The following is a 17,206-nucleotide window of genomic DNA, read 5'->3' as shown; positions in this document are numbered from 1 at the left end:
ACTGATGGTTATAATGGGGGCTTGAGGACATTGAGACCTGTTGACCCGACGAAACATGGCTATTTGAATATTCACAGTGAGCTGATCGTTAGGGAAACATAAAAGTAAGTAACTTCCATTTGCCAGAACTGCTAAGTACATATACACACAATTGCCACTTTATAAGGTAGACCTCTTTTTCCTGTTCTTTGCTGACAGGAGTGGAACCCAGCGTGGTCTTCTGCTGTAGCCCATCTGCTTAAAGGTTTTATGGGTTCTGTATTCAGAGATGCCCTTCTGCATACCACTGTTGCAAACTGCTGTTATTTGAGCCTTTTGTGGCCATTTTGTTAGAGTCTGCCCGTTCTCCTGTGACCTCTCTCACTATCAAGGTGTATCACCCCCATAACTGCCACTCACAGGATGTTTTTATTGTTTATCGCACCATTTTCTGTAAACACTAGAGAGTGTAGTGTGTGAAAATTCCAGGTGTACTGCAGTTTCCTGAGATGCTGGAACCACCATGTCTGGCACCAACACACACACTATGGTCAAAGTCATTTAGATCACACATCTTGTTCATTCTAATGGTTGGTTGAACAACAACTAAACCTCTTCACAATGTCTGCATGCTTTATACTGGCATATTGAGTTGCAGCCACATGATTCCCTGTTTGGAGGAGCAGGCTATTTGCAATAATGGGCAGGTGTACCTAATAAAGTGGCCTCTGAGTGTATGTGGAAACTGAATCAATATATGAATAACAACAACATGTGAACACGGTAGTTTGATTTTATAATAGTCTGCAGTTTGATATAAAGCTTAAATTGGCAAGCGCATCTTATAATATCAAGTTGTTTAATAAAAAAGGATAATTTGTGATAATCATTTTGTGATACTCTTATTTGCTTATAAACGTTAAATTAGGAAAAAGCAGTTAATGATACGATGCTATTTGCAGATACAGGTCACATTTGGAAAAATCAAAGGCATTTCATATAAAGTTTGTGCATGCGCTGTGTAAATATCAGAGAGACTTTGAAAGGGCCTTTCATGGTTTATGTTTCGTGTTAATTCTCTGCAGCTGTTATTAACTGTAAAGAGCAAAAGAAAGGGGGTGTGTGGCAGGGGCAGGGGAAGGGGGGTGGCTGGCTCCCCCGGCCTGGTCACTGTAGGCCTCTCTCTGCTCCTAATCCCCCAACGCTGGCCCTGATCCCGCCTGCACCGCCAGACTCCAGGTGGCAGAAACCGATCCGCTACGACCTGCGGTAGAGTTCATACGGGCAGACCTCTGCCAGGACCACAAGGCTCTCCACTCTGCCGGCCCCCACAGCTCACGGTAAGGGCTACCCCGTTCCTTACAACTCCTCTCTGCACTCTCACATTTACATCGGTACAAGTTATTAATTGGAGCAAATACAGCACAACAGATTCTGTCCCTGCTGCAGCTAAGGTCAGAATTAATTTCTTATGGCGATCTTACAGTACCACACATAAAAAGTTTAGAAAACTGCACATAACAAAATCATTTCTAAAATACCGACATCACATAAGCACAAAAGCATTGGCAGTCCAGTCTGCATGCAAGAGTATTACAAAACTCATACAGTTAAATTCTCAAATATTTCATGTAACAGCAATCTATGTCACTCCAAATAAGACACTAATGTAAGGCAATTTTTAGGACATCTGTACTGGCGTCTTCATCCTCGACCCATATATTTACAACAGTACAGTAAATCGAATTACAACGAGCATTGTATAATCCACTGCATAAGCCATTTGGACTGCGGGTCCTAAGAGCACCTGTACTGGCTGGCTCGCTCCAGACCGAGGATCCCAAAGATGACTTAATCCACCCCGCCCCGCGCCTAACAAAAGGCGCTCTATTGTGATAAAGCGCCCCTCATCTATCAGGGGGCCAGGCGCCATCCTCACACTGCTGACACGCTTCCTCCACTTGGCGGTAATCCTTCACTGCCACACCGCTCGACTTAGACAACGCACGCAACCCCGCTCGCGCGTCTCCTCCCCCCCCCCCGTCCCCGGCCCCGCCCGTCGCGGACAGCGGAGAGGGGACTTGCGGTTTTTTTGGACACCTTGTTTTTTCATTTGCCCGAGGACATTTGTTCTTGCAGCTGAACATGTGCGAGGCAGTTTCCCCAATGTTCCAGAGGCCGGACAGCTGCAGAGGCAAATTACACTAAAGCCATTGCTTTGGGGATTAGGGCCTTACAGTGAAGTGTGTGTGTGCGAGTGTGGGCAGGGGGTTCACCGTCCCCCCCAAAAAAACCCCCAGGGGGGCTCACGTTAACCCTCTGTAGCCATCACTCTCAATGAGCATCATTGGGGGCTTCGAGTGAGAGAAGCACTGAAAAACATGCTTTACTTTGCTCAGGAAATACAAGCGTTTTCTGAAAGTAGCCCCGAAACAGGTACACTGTGAAGTTTCCCCTTAGATTCTGTGTCACATACAGTACTATAAAACAGCACCACTTCTTTCCAGCATGAAAATTTGCAGAGAAGAGTTAATGTTTTGGGCATTGCATAGTGTCTCAGATGCCCATTTAAAAAAGTGAGGTTGTCATAGTTACAAATAAAAAAATTTTCCTGAACGAAATGGGATTTTATCATACAAAGAACATGCAGGCGATCTCTTAAACTCGGGATGTGATGCACTATAAACTTGCTCCACACATACAGGCATTCGTGCAATGACCTTTTTTGTAATCGTGATTTACTTATAAAGGGGACAGTTTTGTGTAGTTTTGCTCTGGAAGTGGAAGGGTTAATAGGAGCCTTGCTAGACAGGAAGCTTTGAAGTGTCATCTTTCAACACCAGCAGCTCGACCAACGGAAACCGAGGATTTGCTTTGGTGAAAAAATGAATGCGAATCAGTTTGTGACAAAAATGCATTTATTTCAACAGGAAGAAGGTTAAAACCCAGAAAATTGGAGACAATGTTAAACTGTGTGGCTGAGTGGGGATTTTCTGAACCACTGAGATGCTCTTGTGCACATTAATAACCCCTCAATCTGCAGAATCCGTAAACCTTGCCAACTTGGAATGTTTTATTAATAGCTTTCTTAAATCTGATGATGCAGGGTTGACTGCCTCTAGGGAAGTTTGCCTAATCTTTTCTACCTGATGGTACTTAGTTTAATACAACTGGAGAGAGAGAGAAAGTCACATTATGGAATGTTAAGCATTGCTGGCTAGGTTTAGTTTACAGTTCACTGCACCATTAATCAAACTTTGACCTTTCTGTGACCATTCGATTTAAACTGTCCATTTAGTAGATTCAAGTTGGAAAACTCTTGTCATTCCACTGCATAGACTCATCTATTGGCAGCCCACTACCCACTGATTGGGATACTACAATACAGAATAGCAAAAATGAGTCTACTGTCTGATATGGTAGACATACAGATCCCAGGCCCCAGTAATGACTAGAAAAGCAATGTGTTTCTGCTGCAGTACATTTTCTTTAACCCAAATGTGGCCGCTGAGTGGGTCACCTGGTTAAGGCACCATTCTTGTTCTAGTCCATGAACCAGCCAGGTGGATCTGGGATCAAATCCCAATCATGCCCACACTGTGGCCGGTCTCCCCGAACGGTGATATGTCATTGGTTGCAGCGTCACCCATGGTTACGGAGGGTTCCGTCAGCAAGGATCTGTGTCTCTGTGTTCCATGGCTCGGATCAATCAGTTTATCAGCCCGCTTTTTCTGCTGAAGGTGCAGGTGCAGGGTGCCAGCATGAGTGCTGATATACAACTGGACGTTCCATATTCAGAGAAAAAGGGGGAGAAGCAAAAAACTAAAAAATATACCAAAACAATGTGGAGAAATCTATTATATAGCTGCAGTGGAAGCAAATTTGTTTAAAAGAAATTACCAATATCGAGTGGTACCAAATAAATATTAATAAAAACTTTTTTAATGTTCTGGAAATATTTTGGTGTCAGCTATGCATGATTTTATATTGAAGACATTTTCATTCTGGGAACAGGATGAAACAGAATGTAAGATATTCAGTGTACATTGAAAACATTGAGTTAGAGTGAGTGAGTCAAAGGGGGATTTTACAATGAAACCAGATCTTTTCTGTTTTTGTCCTTGGTGCTGCGTGCGCCTCACTGAGTAACTTTGAAAGAATCCAGTTCATCATCCATTGTAAAAAAAACTCAAAGGTCAATAGTAGCATTAGGTTAACAGATCCACACCATGTGTTCAGTGGTCTGTGCACCCGCTACCACTAAGGTACCATGACATCATATTTACAAGGATTCCAGGAGTGGGTCATATATATTATTTGGACTTCTTTCTGCATTCAGATGCCACGTTTGGTCCACATCTATCAAGTGCTCTTAAAGAATGCATAAAGCTCTTGCCTTTATACCTGCTTGACCAGACAAATGCTCACACCTAATTGTATGGTATATGGCTAACTATATGAACTCAGTTGACTGAGAATGTGGAGTGCTGTCTGTAACCATTATGACTCAAGTTATGGCAGAATTTAGAGAACAACAGCTTTAAAGGGAGCCATTTAAAAGGCTGTAAAACTGACACTTGACCACAACTTAAGCAGATGGGGACCCTAAATGAACTCTCTCTATGTTTAAAGGTGAAAAGAAAGCTCGTGACAAAGCCACATCAGGGCAACTTCAGTGGCTTCAGGGATGTGTGCCTCTGGATTGAAAAACCATCTGTGAAAGAGAGGTAACCGTAGGCCCCCCAAGAGTGCTGCCGGAGCCGCTAAGGGGAGGTTTTACCGTACCTTTTATTTACGTGGCAAGTGGCAGTGCCCTTGCTGACACGTGGCGGGATTTACTAGAGCCCACACAGGCAGCCAGGGCTGCCGTGTTTATCCGCGCGTCCTCTCTGCTTTCACCTGTCGATACAGCTCTGGCCTACCCAGATAGGCCGGCAGCTCAGACCAATCAAAGGGCCGCAAATCTGTACGAATCCTAACACGGGCCAATCACCATATCAGTTCGGCTGTGTGATTGTTAATGATAGTCTATGCGATTGCTATCAGTCAAGGTGTAATTGTAAAATTTGTGTGCTAACTCAGTGCTACGTGTAATCACATGTTAGATCACTGATGAATTAAGGTGTGTCCAACATAGTTTTCAGAATTGTGTGACTTGGGATGGTATTGTATCTGTGGTGCAGTTGTGGGAGGACTGACTGTCGAGGTAGGAGGCGAACCAGTTGAGAGCTATGGCCCAACCTGTAACTGGGTGAAGGATGAAACTGGGTGAAATGACCAATTCTGCAAAAGTCCAAGTGCATTTTCCCCATTATTATCACCAAAAATAGAGGCTTGTGTAATGGCTGACACAGGCCAATCACAGTCACAGCAAGTCAGAGTAATAAGGAACATAGACCAATTAAAAGGCAGTGAGTATGTGCAATTACCCTGCGCTCAGGCGGCCATTTTAAGACATGAGTAATCAAGTGAAATGTTGCGTGTTGTGACAAACAATACATGATAATGCAAATCAATGAAAACTCATGCAAATTACTGATTGTCGGCATTATTGTGAATTTCAGTGACTTGCGGCAGCTGGAATTTTTCATAACTCCTTGAATTCTTCTACGCACCTTGTCTAATAAAGGTAGCCAGAAGCAGATGTATTCACACAGGAAAACGAATGCAGAACTTCATGAGGTAACACCTCTGCACCGTAGCGTAACATTAACGGTGTCTCAGAACTGCAGGGTGGGATGAATGCGGTCCGCATGTGGAAAAGCACAGCAATCACCACGGTTCTGATGAAAGGACGTAGCGCAGGTGGCTGGCACTTTAAACCGGGGGGTGGGGGGGGGGAGATCTTTTGAGCGTGCTCGATTCCATTAGGGCATACCGCGAATTCTGCTGTGCAAGACAGCGCTGGGGCCTTCTAATGTTACAGTGTTGAGACGTGATTTACAAGCGCAGTCCTCAGTAGACCTCGCCCCAACCCCCCCTCCGCCAAAACTCAGCCACCCCTCGCCGTCTCCCTACACCCTGACATCTGTCCTATTAGGGACAGGCGAGGAACCGCTTTCAAAGAAGGCCGCCGGTCGCCGCGCCATGGGGGAAGCCAAACATTTCATAACAATCAACCCCAACGGAGAATTAAGACCCCAGAAACAGCTGTGGGGCCCCCAGAAACGAGAGGCGTACCTGCGCGTACATCCTCAGCTCGTTCTGAAAATACACATCCCAAATCCACGAGGGTCCCCAAAGAGGTCCCGGCACTCTCTGATGAAAAGTAAGGCCGTCTCATCCTCTTTGAATCGCAAGGTTGCACTCTAAAAGGAAAAGACCGGTGTTCCAAGATGGAGATTTTCTAAGGAAATATTTATTGAAAAAAGCAAAATGTACATTATTATGGTACACATTAAATTATTTGCCAAACTGCAACTGTAACTATGAGCATTTCAAAAAACATAGGATTTTACAATGATGAACATGAATGAAATTCAGATATCTTCAATAAATGTTTAAAATTTATCACAGCTGAATTTGTCAGACTAGTTGTACATGTGTGGGGATTTCCAATTAAGATGGCAGTTTAATACATGTTCATACAGTTTATGTTGCCCTGGTATATTCTTTTCTTCCTAATATGTTGGCCAAGTCATCCAATACATCTTAGAAAATTTTCATTTGAAATCGTATTAGTCTAGTTGGTTCACATATTAATTTTAGAAACTGTTGAGTGCTGGAACTCATTTGTGTTGTGCTGAATTAAACCAACAAAAAATCTCAATCTACCGAACGTGAGGGATTATATAAATAAAGTGCTAAAATGATTTCAATTGTTACACATTTTACTGGGAGTGAAATATAGACCATGTGAACACTGAATTATGCACTCATAATTTCTAAAAAGCAAAATATCTGTTAATACATTTTTTAAAATACTCAATATTTAACAGGAACAAAAGTCTGAAATTTTACTTATGTACAAAACAGGAGACAAATTATATATTTGACACATATTAGCTAATGTATTTTCGTGCCAAGATTATGTAAAATTCATATCAAAATAAATACAGTTCAACAGAGCCATGCTATGTACGTACAGTACCGTTTAAAAGAACCTGCTATACTGGAACTCTAATTCTCAAGTGGATGATTATACAGATATCCGTTGGAATGCGAACAGTCTGTGTGCTGGATGTGACAACTTTACATGTCTGGAAACACAAAATCTTAAGCAGGTTTTTTTTTTTGGTACTGAACATGTTGGTGACAGCCTGATGTTCTCACAGACCTACTGATGTAACTGAAGCGAACCCAATTGCTCTGTGAAACCTACGAACTGTTCACAGATGAACACAAATTTTTGTCGGTAATTCAAAGAATTAGTACCAGTGTTATCTGTCAGTGTTCGGCCATTTCTGCAGGCCGGTAGATTTGAGGTGGATACTGAGGGCTAACCTACAGCATGTGTGCTGTTACCCAGCCCTTCAGCACAGACTAATGGATTAAAGTACAAGGCATGCTGAAGAAGTACGATATAAGTTTGCTTTGTAAATGTACTGCATCGCTTGTTACCTGTGTGCCGTACCCCTACATTCAGACACCCCGTTTTCCTGACTCACCTCAGTCCCAGGGTGTGGTTTACCTCACCTGCAGACCTCACGTCAAACGCTCACTTTGCCTCCAAATGTAAACTTAGGCAGGGATATCATGCAGCTCTTCACATTAATAACAAACCCGTTGTAAATGCGACCAGATATATTGTACATAAACAGAGGCACTGTAAAATGGAATTGATTATACCCTCTGAAGAGCTTACGGTTATTTTCTGGTTAATGGTATGCTAGTCATAATTACGGTGAGTATTACGGTGACATTATTGTTGGATTATTGTTTGATTGAAACGATTGGCAGATGCTGATTTTTTAACCCCCCTCCCCCCCCCCCAAATCTATAGCGCCTCCCCTGAACCCCTCCCTCCTTGGCGGGACTGCAGCTGCGGGGCACAGCGTCGGGACACCCCTCTCCCTGTGAGGGGGGCGCGGCGGTGACCCTAAGACCACTGGCAGGAGCAGTCGGTGGGCTCCTGGATGGAGTAGTTGACCCAGGTGGAGTTCCCGCTGCAGTACAGCTGCACGCTGCGCCGCTGCAGGCCCAGCTCCCGGCAGCACTTACAGAACCGCGCGTACGTATTGATGTTGTAGTTGTATATGCTGGCCGACGGACACTTCCCATCGCAGGACACGATGTTCACCTGGAAGACAAGAGCCAACTCAGGCCTGTAGGACACATCCGACAGTAAACTGGGATTAAAGGACACATCCTACAGTAAACTGGGATTAAAGGACACATCCTACAGTAAACTGGGATTAAAGGACACATCCTACAGTAAACTGGGATTAAAGGACACATCCTGCAGGAAACTGGGATTAAAGGACACATCCTACAGTAAACTGGGATTAAAGGACACATCCTACAGTAAACTGGGATAAATGGACACATCCTACAGTAAACTGGGATTAAAGGACACATCCTACGGTGAACTGGGTTAAAGGGACAGCACAGTATTTACTACTGTAAATCAAGATAAGGGAACACACTTACTGGTCGATTACTCCGACAGTCATTTTTCCTGATCGTCATTCTGACAGTCACCTTCTGGCAGGATTTCCCATCTTCTTTACCTGAGTTTAATAAAAACAGGGATAAATTTACTCATACATCATATGTTGGGGGATCAGTTAGCTGGATGATGTACATTTAGTGTGTTCTCTGACAATCTCTGCTAATTCAGATTCATTTCCATTTGCGAGTCACTTGCAATTCACAGAAACATACACAACTGGCACAGAATGTGTGCAGGGAGTTATTTACAGAAGTAGGAACTGTTCAATTAAAAGTAATGACTTAATGTCCAGAGTTATGAGTTTGTGTGAATATGAGAATATCAGAGACTGCAGTGCTTTAGCCACATTCCATTCAGCGGCATACATTCATAGGCAGGGGAACATAAACGTACAATACGGCATTTACATTATTAAAAATGTTTTTCCAAGAACTCTACTTAGATATTAGATGTATTTATCCCTGTACATATGATATATCCATCATATGTTCAAATGGAAATGGAAAATATAACGAAACAAACAAGCAAAACAAAAAAAAACACTTCTCTTCTATGATTTGTAAGAAAGGGTTAAGCATATCAAGTGGTGTAATTGTTTGGGTAATTTGGCATTCATTATCATTGTTCATCATTTTTAAAGAGAAGAGACTCCTTTTTGAAGAGCAATGAAGCATGCACAGAAAACGCATCTTAAAACTAGTGCTAGTTGTGCCACACCACCCAAAGACTTACTAGAGGTCTCCTACTATGTCTCCACTCTCTTCTACGTGATTAGTTTCTAACAATTGAAGACAGGCACAATAACATGCAACACAGATCTACACAGATGCTCACTAAGTGGCCACTACCAACAGTACATTGTTGGCGATCAACAATGCACTGCCCACACAGTGCAAAATGGGGCTGAAGCTTTAGCTGTGTCACGCACATTATCAGCACAGATTTGAAGGAGGAGAAATGACAAAATGTATATGAAAAATATTTTTCAGAAACTGTTTTTGTGGTGTCCCATGTCCTTTTTTTTTTTTAAAGGGAGTACATTGTTGGAAATCAACAATGGTGCTGGCAAGCCTTTTTTTTCTCTCCAGTAACTGGTACCTCTTTCACAGTTAGTGCTAACTGTGGGAGTCATTGGGCTAACAGGAAATGGAAACAGGGACAATCCAGAGCCTGGTGAGATTGGTACACGTTGGTCAGCTTGCAGATCCACACACAAAAAATTCAGATGGTTAAGCATTTACTTTTTATGCTTTTCAATAGTAACCAAAGTAACAGTAGTAGAAAATCAACACACACACACACACACACACACACACATAAGCACACAATTGCATACGAGCAAGCACACACACACTCACACAATTTATCTTCTTTGTTTTTGATGGTTCATACAGAATACAACAAGGGAGAAATTAAGGATACATTTGATATCAATCAAGAAAACCTTCACCTTTAAAATATATACTTTAAAATGTATATTCCTAGGATTAGTTTCAGTCCTCCCACTCAATGATGGAAAGTCCAGGGGTCAGGAAGTAAAAGTCCTGCCATGTGTTTCTTCCACCCATGAACTCAGCCAGCTGATTTCACTAATTAGTTAGACCTCCTGGCCAAAAAAGGTGACAGGAACGAAATACTGGGGCGGACATTTACTTTCCAAAAACCTGGATTTTCCATCTCTGCTCCCACTCTGCATACGACAAAACAAATATGTCTATATCGTAGTGATGAAAGGGGCTGATGTATGTTCTGTAGAACAGTGTTTAGAGATAGCCTGAAGATTCCACACATTTTTATGTGAGTTAGGTGAGATAACTGCAGTATATATAATGAATACAGTGGAGAATTTGGCTACATACCTCTCATACATAGAACTTTTCATAATGCACATATAGACTAATGGTAAGAGACTGTTATGCAGTTACATGGAATGACTTGACACTGCTATTCTGAATATGAAAGGTAATCTCACAGAAGGCCAAATACTTCTATTCATAGCAATACAACTCTAGGGCTTTGTGAGAGGACTGAATCAGGCCATAATTGATCTAATGGTAGAGTTGATAAACAGCTTTTTAATGTGAGTGCGTGACTCTCCATTTGCTGGACAGTACTAGTACTATCCTGGATGTTACATTTTATTCCTGAAGGGGGAACATGCTTCTTGATGTTCAGTAATCAGTGGGATTGGTGAGTCATGGTTGCTTATGTTTTTCTATTGAATGGGCAATTATGAACGTGGTTGAAGCATTTTCATTGCATTACATTGAAAAGCATATAAAGTATGCATATAGCTAATACATTCACATTATGGGGGGAAATGCAGGTATTTTTGAGAAAAAAATATATTTTTCAAAAGAGAGAGATAATTTAAGTACTTTTGCCAATTTAAGGTCCAAGGAAAAAGGTCTCAAGAATACATATTTAAGCTATATTGCAGCTTGCAACATCAAAAACAGATGCTTGAATTCTCCAAATTATCCATTGTTGAATGTGGGTATACAGTAATCATATACGAGCTCAAACATGTATTCTGAAACACGTGTTAAAGAAAGGAAAAGAACATTTTGTGGCGCATTTAAATATATAGCAAGCAGTAGGAGACTACAGATCTGTGCTACTATATATTAGCTACAGCGCTTAGCGGGAAACTCGATTCTGTTTCTCTCCAGGATACTCACAGGTCTTGCAGCATCCATCCATGTAGCTGATGATGGTCCCCCCAATCTAGCACAAAACAACCGTCAGTGTGGCTTCACAAAACAGAGGAGATGCCGAGTCACATCACTGCCATTGGGGTAATGGAGCTTTGAAATGCAGGGTTACCCGTTGCCACTGGGGTAATGGAACTTTCAAATGCAGGGATACCCACTTCCATCGGGGTAATGGAACTTTGAGATGCAGGGTCACCCACTGCCATTGGGGTAATGGAGCTTTGAAATGCAGGGATACCCACTGCCATTGGGGTAATGGACCTTTGAAATGCAGGGACACCCACCGCCATTGGGGAGCTTTGAAATTCAGGGATACCCACTGCCATTGGAGTAATGGAGCTTTGAAATTCAGGGATACCCATTGCCACTGGGGTAATGGAGCTTTGAAATGCAGGGATACCCACTGCCATTGGGGTAATGGAGCTTTGAAATGCAGGGATACCCACTGCCATTGGGGTAATGGAGCTTTGAACTGCAGGGTTACGCACTGCCGTTGGGGTAATGTAAATTTAATCAGTGGGCTGCAGTGGCTCCCTAACTTTCCCAACCCCCAACCAGCTTAATTAGTGAATACACTTTTATGCAACCCACCACTTAAACTTGAATACATTCAAATAAGGAGTAAAATAGTATATCTGAACATACCGCAGAAGAACTGTGGGAACACTACAGAGCTCAGTGTAAAGTTTCACTAGTGTGAATGCCAGGCCTGCCATATGTATTCTGAGCCCCACAACAACCTTCTCAGAAAAGAGCTTGGGATCCGCTGCTGTACTCTATATGAAACTCAACAAAGCAGCAAAGTGTTAATATAATAATTGATCATCTAAGTGGTGGAAAAAAGGAGGACTGTGACTTTTAAAGTAAAAAACTTAAAATGTAAAAGAAGAAATATTGAAGCGTTTAATCTAAACTGTAAAACAAGTGTTATAACTTGAAATTCAATATTTAAAACCAGATGTCTTGTAACTTGTGATCTAATCTGTAAAACAAGAAGTGCTGTAATTTGTAATCTCATCACTAAAACAAGAGGCACTGCAATTCATCACATTATCTGTCGAACAAAAAATTCTACATGAAAATGGCTATGGGCAACAATATGTCAGCCTACAGGACTGGATTCAGGACTGTGGGTCATGTGACCATACCAAGGATCATACTATACCCTCCCCACCCAAACCCACCCCAGAGAGACCCACTACAACGCCGCATCAGTTTTTACATATGCCATTCATTTCTGCACTAAGTCACACAGCAGGAGCATACTGAAAGGTTGTCACTCAGATTTAAAGTGAGCACGCTGTGGCTACACTGAACCTGTCCCCGGGGCGCTGGCAGCGCACATACCTTGGTACACTCGGTCTCATTGAAGGGGGGGCAGCTGAAGGAATAGGAGACCAGCGTGGGGCCAGACAGCGTGGCTGCGCACTCGTACTTGGTGCACTGGGACACCCATGTTTCTCCGGGCTGGAAGAGCATGGAACACCTGCGCTTACTGTGTGTTAACACTGTCAGCTAATGTTCATGACCAGGAAAGACACATCCATAGATACATCAAACAGACACTTACTGGAACAGAATAGCAATAATAATAATAATAATAATAATAATAATAATTATAATAGTAATAATAATAATAATAATAATAATAATAGTAGTAGTAAGGAAGAAACAAGCAGTTCAAAGTGCTTCACAGTGGAATGAAAATAAAATACATAAGAGTAAAATGAATGCAAAATCAATTAAATTATTACAAATAATTATTTCAGATATCATTGCACTGCTTTCTTTTTGCACTGATGGTTTAAAATGACCTCTGTGACTGGTAGGTCTGTAATGTCGTTTGACAGTTATGATGACATTCTATACTCCTACAGACACATGTGCGTTTGCACTCTGTATACCTTGCTGAGCGAGATGGATCCATTTTCATTCTGATATAAGCAGGAGATGTTCTTGCACACTCCACAGCATGTGGTCTGGTCATTTGGCGGAATGTATATCTGGTTCTGAAAGAGACACACCAGAGAGACTGAGAAACTGCGCACTACCACAACAGGGGTTTACAACACAAGGCATGCACCAAGATTGAAAAATATATTTCACTTTCTCCATATTTCATATATTACTAATTCTAGACTTTCAGATGAATTGTACTTTTGTGGTAGTCCCGTGATCATTGTGCAGTAATTGTTATTTTGTCTACTTATACCACATAGCTGTGTGCAGATCCAATGTGTTACACAAATTCCTGACACGATGACATTATGATTTAGACATGCTACTGCAGGGCTGCCCAACCTTGTTCCTGAAGATCTACTGTCCTGTAGGTTTTCATTTCAAGCCTAATTAATCTGGCGCACCTGATTTACCTGATACTAATTAGCAGCTCAATGAGGTCTCTAGCTGTTGAATGAGGTGTGCTTTGTTAGGGCTGGAGTGAAATCCTACACAACGGCAGATCTCCAGGAACAGGGTTGGGCAGCCCTGTGCTACTGGTTGGTTAAATCAGCTCTGCATCACAGGCGTTTGCAGGTAAAGGACAGAGGTGTGAAGTTCTGAGAAATGTTAGTGATTTCATTAAGAGGGGTTCCTCTGCCAGAGAGAGCCTCCCTGCTCTACTGCATGCAGAGGATGTCTTACCTGCTGGCACTGGGCCGAGCAGTTGGTGCTGGTGGCCCGAATGCGGTAGAACCCGGAGTGGGGGTCCAGGCTGCTGGTGCACTGTGTGGTGTAGCAGACCCCCTCAGCACTGTGCTCCACCAGAGTCTGTCCTGGCCGCATTACACCTCTCTCACCGTCTACACACACGGCATCCCGCTCTGCGTGCGCGCACACACACAGGAATGCGCAGACACATGCACGCATGCACGCACACACACACACACGCATGCATGCATACACAAACACACACACAATCATGCACATACACAAAGACACACACGCAAACATAAACACACACACACAATCACGCATATACACAAACAAACACACACATACATACAGCCATGCGCAGAGACACATAAGCATGCACACAAATATTTCCATTATAACTCCTCACCGAATCATACAGAGCGATGTTGAGAAGTGTAGACTGTAAATGAATGAATCAGCCTTAAACTCACCACACTTGTATTTTTTGCAGCCACATTGGTTTTTTGGGTCAGCAATGAAAGCCCTGTCAAGCTGCATGGTCTCGCCCTTATGAATAAAAAAACACACACAAATCAAACTGCACACGAGTCATCAATACGCACTGATTTATAAAGTCCTACTGGAAATGTACCCACCAGATCACATTTTGGCCTTTTGATAGTTTCACAACTGCACTCTGAAATACACAGGGACACACAGAAACGCTGGTGAGTGTGTGCTCAGTATTAAAAGGCAAGGCAGATCAGATCAGAGGCAGTGTACATTGAAGATCAGTAACAGTATGCAGTTTGGGTCAGTGGCACTGTGCGGTGAGGATCAGTTACACTGTGCAATTAGTATCAGTGACAGTGTGCAGTGAGGATCAGTGCCACTGTGCAGTGAGAATCAGTGATAGTGTGCAGTGAAAGTCAGTGACACTGCAATTAGGATCAGTGACAGTGCAGTGAGGATCAGTAACACTGCTATTAGGATCAGTGACAGTGTGCAGTGAAGATCAGTGACACTGCAATTAGGATCAGTGAAAGTGTACAATGAGGATCAGTGACATTGTGCAATTAGGATCAGTTACAGTGTACAGTGAGGATCAGTAACAATGTGCAATTAGGATCAGTAACAGTGTTCAGTGAGGTTCAGTAACATTGCGTAGAATAAAGTGGAGGAGATGGCGGGTTTACCGCATGTCCGTAGCGGACAGCACTGCTCGGGAACAGCCACAGACACCTCAGACATGCCCTCAGGGCAGGAGAAGCCTGTGCATCGGTACGGCTCACACACTGCAAACACAACAGCACAAAACAAATCATTTAAAACCGGAAAAGCGCCACGGTTTCTAGGTCAAACATAAAATGGGATGTAAATTAGTTTGGGGGATTTGCTCTCCAATATTATATCACAAGAACAAACCGTGTTCTCCTCTTCCATGCAACACATAAAATAGGTCATGGTCTTATCAATGAAAGAAAAACACATCTGTTAAAAAAAATACACATGCACTCACACACACGCACACCCACACAAACACACACACAATTCAATACCTAATCACCAGTTCTCACATTTATGTTTCATTACACTCTTTTGCTATCCTTAATCATTTTTACAGTATGCTAAATGTGACTATAATCATGCAGTATGGCAGTAGACACGGTGACTGTGGGATAGTGTATGGTGGGGTCTGGCTCACCACAGTGATAGGTTGGGCAGCAGCGATCTGTGCTGTTAGCATCAACTGTCAGCACCTCTCCTTCCTGGCATTCAGGAGTAACGTCAGCACAAGCAGCACACACTGTATAACACACACACACAAACACAGACACACACACAATCCAATGTCATTGCTTGAAGAAATATTCCCCAGAACACAGTATAGTATGTAGCCCTGACTCATAGGAACTCACACAATACACAGGGATGTGTCTGACATTCCCAATAAGTATGGAAATCTCTGCAAAAAAAGCCAAAATACACTCCTAACTTCTGTGTATGAGTGTACTGTGATGTAAGGGTGTGGGGGTGAGTGTAAAGAGGGCTGTATGAGGGAGACTTTATGAGTGTGAGGGTGAATCTGTACAGGTGTGTGTGTCTCTGCAGGTGTGAGGAGGGTTGTGTGAGGGTGAATCTGTACAGGTGCATGTGTCTCTGCAGCTGTGAGTGTGAGGAGGGTTGTGTGAGGGTGAATCTGTACAGGTGTGTGTGTCTCTGCAGGTGTGAGTGTGAGGAGGGTTGTGTGAGGGTGAATCTGTACAGGTGTGTGTGTCTCTGCAGGTGTGAGTGTGAGGAGGGTTGTGTGAGGGTGAATCTGTACAGGTGTGTGTGTCTCTGCAGGTGTGAGTGTGAGGAGGGTTGTGTGAGGGTGAATCTGTACAGGTGCATGTGTCTCTGCAGGTGTGAGTGTGAGGAGGGTTGTGTGAGGGTGAATCTGTACAGGTGTGTGTGTCTCTGCAGGTGTGAGTGTGAGGAGGGCTGTGTGAGGGTGAATCTGTACAGGTGTGTGTGTCTCTGCAGGTGTGAGTGTAAGGAGGGTTGTGTGAGGGTGACTCCATGGGTGTGAGGGTGAATGTGTACAGGTGTGTGTGTCTCTGCAGGTGTGAGGACAGGGTGTGTGAGTCATAGTGAATCTTGGTACATCCTACTTGTGTATGTGTCTGTGATGTAAGGGTGTGGGGTGAGGTAAGGAGGGCTGAGTGAGGGAGACTTTATGAGTGTGAGGGTGAATCTGTACAGGTGTGTGTGTCTCTGCAGGTGTGAGTGTGAGGAGGGTTGTGTGAGGGTGAATCTGTACAGGTGTGTGTGTCTCTGCAGGTGTGAGTGTAGGAGGGTTGTGTGAGGGTGAATGTGTACAGGTGTGTGTGTCTCTGCAGGTGTGAGTGTGAATCTGTACAGGTGCATGTGTCTCTGCAGGTGTGAGTGTAACGAGGGCTGTGTGAGGGTGAATCTGTACAGGTGCGTGTGTCTCTGCAGGTGTGAGTGTAAGGAGGGTTGTGTGAGGGAGACTCCATGGGTGTGAGGGTGAATCTGTACAGGTGCGGGTGTCTCTGCAGGTGTGAGTGTGAGGAGGGTTGTGTGAGGGTGAATCTGTACAGGTGTGTGTGTCACTGCAGGTGTGAGTGTAAGTAGGGTTGTGTGAGGGAGACTCTATAGGTGTGAGGGTGAATCTGTACAGGTGGTGTGTCACTGCAGGTGTGAGTGTATGGAGGGTTGTGTGAGGGTGACTTTATGAGCAGGAGGGTGAATCTGTACAGGTGTG

At 43.4% G+C, this 17,206-nt stretch overlaps 1 protein-coding gene across 1 annotated transcript in view; it reads right to left on the bottom strand.

Moving 5' to 3' along the window:
• Nucleotides 1-6,317: 6,317 nt before the first annotated feature.
• The window catches only part of otog (otogelin), a 54,783-nt gene continuing 43,894 nt past the window's right edge, over nucleotides 6,318-17,206 (bottom strand). The window contains exons 45-54 of the mRNA XM_064338004.1: nucleotides 15,644-15,745; nucleotides 15,135-15,233; nucleotides 14,595-14,635; nucleotides 14,430-14,505; nucleotides 13,948-14,126; nucleotides 13,209-13,313; nucleotides 12,652-12,771; nucleotides 11,272-11,317; nucleotides 8,569-8,648; nucleotides 6,318-8,218 (exon numbers count right to left, since the gene is read on the bottom strand). Of these exons, the coding sequence (XP_064194074.1) occupies nucleotides 8,018-8,218; nucleotides 8,569-8,648; nucleotides 11,272-11,317; nucleotides 12,652-12,771; nucleotides 13,209-13,313; nucleotides 13,948-14,126; nucleotides 14,430-14,505; nucleotides 14,595-14,635; nucleotides 15,135-15,233; nucleotides 15,644-15,745 (1,049 nt within the window). The 3' untranslated portion in view covers nucleotides 6,318-8,017. The remainder of the gene's footprint in view (nucleotides 8,219-8,568; nucleotides 8,649-11,271; nucleotides 11,318-12,651; nucleotides 12,772-13,208; nucleotides 13,314-13,947; nucleotides 14,127-14,429; nucleotides 14,506-14,594; nucleotides 14,636-15,134; nucleotides 15,234-15,643; nucleotides 15,746-17,206) is intronic.

The sequence above is a fragment of the Anguilla rostrata genome, chromosome 5, assembly GCF_018555375.3.
Source record: "Anguilla rostrata isolate EN2019 chromosome 5, ASM1855537v3, whole genome shotgun sequence".
Classification (NCBI taxonomy): Eukaryota; Metazoa; Chordata; class Actinopteri; order Anguilliformes; family Anguillidae; genus Anguilla; species Anguilla rostrata.
The sequence above is the reverse complement of the archived record's forward strand: the minus strand, read 5'-3'. Positions and strand labels throughout refer to the sequence as shown.